The sequence below is a fragment of the Meleagris gallopavo genome, chromosome 2, assembly GCF_000146605.3.
Source record: "Meleagris gallopavo isolate NT-WF06-2002-E0010 breed Aviagen turkey brand Nicholas breeding stock chromosome 2, Turkey_5.1, whole genome shotgun sequence".
Classification (NCBI taxonomy): domain Eukaryota; kingdom Metazoa; phylum Chordata; class Aves; order Galliformes; family Phasianidae; genus Meleagris; species Meleagris gallopavo.
In genome coordinates this window covers 3752622-3754732 of record NC_015012.2, presented here as the reverse complement: position 1 = coordinate 3754732, position 2111 = coordinate 3752622, and the positions used below count along the sequence as shown (strand labels likewise).

At 49.6% G+C, this 2111-nt stretch overlaps 1 protein-coding gene across 1 annotated transcript in view; it reads right to left on the bottom strand.

Annotated features, from left to right (window-relative positions):
* Positions 1–404, bottom strand: part of SLC24A3 (solute carrier family 24 member 3) — a 130426-nt gene extending 130022 nt beyond the window's left edge. Inside the window, exons 1-2 of the mRNA XM_031552668.1 lie at positions 379–404; positions 173–297 (exon numbers count right to left, since the gene is read on the bottom strand). Coding sequence (XP_031408528.1) covers positions 173–297; positions 379–404 — 151 coding nt within the window. The remainder of the gene's footprint in view (positions 1–172; positions 298–378) is intronic.
* Positions 405–2111: the final 1707 nt, after the last annotated feature.

Genomic DNA, 2111 nt, shown 5'->3' with positions numbered 1-2111 from the left:
AGGCTTTCGGCATTGCGTCCGACGGGCACCTTTACCTGCCGTTAAGGTATTCCGGCTAGGCAGACAAAAAAAAACCGCACCGCGCCGGGAGCCCGGCCGGCCCCTCCCCTCTCCCGGCGGGCAGCCCTCGCCGCGATGCCTTTGCACCGCTCGCACCGTGCGGGATTCTCACCGAGGGGGTCGGGTTCCTCTCCGCCACGCCGCTCCCAACGATGTGCTGGGTGAGCGGTGCCCGGCCCCACCCGCCCGTCCCTGAACCTTTCATCCCTCAGCCATGGCTTTAAATCGTCACTATGACTGCAGAATCACAGCGAACGCCTAGTGGCCGTGCTGGAACCAGAACGCCGTGCGTGCACGAGACCGCTGCCTCTGGAGAACCCGAGGTTGTGAGCGAACACCGTCATCCCCGCTCTACAGGAAGGGCGCTGAGGCGATGTGACACATCTGTCTGCAGCTCTGGTTGCGCCTGGGCTTGAACTGGGCGTCCCTGAAATCACATCGGCCGCTCAGGGCTTCTCCTAGGTGTCCTGATAGTTGCCCGCTCCGTGGAGGCATCCAAGGCCAGCCTGGATGGGAATGTGAGCATTTGATGGAGCTGTTCACTGCAGGGCAGTTGGACTAGTTGACCTTTAGGGGTCCCTTCCAACTCAAGTGGTTCTATGAAATAATGAGAGGAGAGAGCATGAAAGCATGGGCAGCGCTCCCAAAGGAGACTTGATACAAAACAGAGCAGAAACCCTCCAAAAGTCTCTCAGAGGTTTCATTATTTCAAGTTAGAACACTTCTGACCAAAACAAAGCAACTGAAGACTCATGAGAGCAGGATTCACATTAGGATTGGCCTCTTGTGATGCACTCAGCTTCCAATCTCCCCTCCAAGGGTCTCTTGCCATCCTTGCAGGGAATCTGCTTTCGCAGGTCTTGGACTTGATGATCTCCAGAGGTCCCTTCCAAGCTTTACAACTCTATGATTAATTTAAGCAGTGTTGTCAATCACTATTCCTAAAGATTGATCCATGGTACTCAACAGGCACAGCTGCTGGCCCTGCTGGCCCCAGGTAGGCATGGCCAATTCCTGCGCAGACAGTGAGCAGAGTAAGTTAGCAGCTGTGCTGGGATGTAACTATGAAAGCCATGTTTTGGTTTGGTTTATTAATTTGTGTTTTGTTTGTTCTGTTTTGTTCTCCAAAAACACTCCCTTTACTGCAAGGCATGTTTCATCCTGTGATAAATGATCTTAAATACCCCATAACTTCTAGCACTCTCAAATACCAAAAGAAATAACCACGATTTATGAAAGACCGTGCCTGTCTCATTGCTTGCTCTTGGTCAATAGCATGCAACAGTCAGCAGCCAGCTTTGGGTTGAGAAGTTTGGGGTGAACATTGCTCCAGCTGACGTCCAAGAGTTCTATGACTGCACTTCCAAAGTATTCCTTTTATATTTGCGCCCTTTTGAAGTCCATCTCTGCTTGTGAATGAAATAACCTGAGAGTCACTGCAAAATCACTGTTCATCTTCCTTTGGTCACCTCCCTTCCATTGCAGCACCTTGCAGATACCAAATATTTCAAATTGGAATATCTGTTTGGGAAGTCTCTGTTGTTCAGGAACACATTTCCTCCTCAATCACAAATTCATTTAGGAAATTCCTTCACAGTGGGGCAGACACTACCTGACAGCTTGTGAAATGTTTCCATTCCTGGGCAGGGTAACACAGTGGAGAATTCCCTCTTCTCCTCCACTGACAAACCAGCATGTGGGCAGAGTAGGCTTGAACTAATCTGTATGCAGGAGGAAACAGAAGGCAGAGGAGCCGCTGTGGATGTCACTCTTCTGAGAGACAAGCTCTTATATTTATCTTCTACGAGAGCCTTCTGCAAGAAAAAAAAAAAAAAAAAAGATAAAAAAAGAAAGAAAAAAATTACTACCTAGAAAAGGAGAAGACCAGAGTGCTGCTGGAGATTTGCTTTGTGTCACCTCTTCCACTTCTTTCTTTTCACTCTTGCTCCTCTTCTGACCAGGAGCTCAGAAGGAGGGGTGCAGGTGGTGCCAAGCAGTGTCCTTTTGATGGATGCATCCTGCGATGATTCAGTGATGCGTGTGGTTCCCCA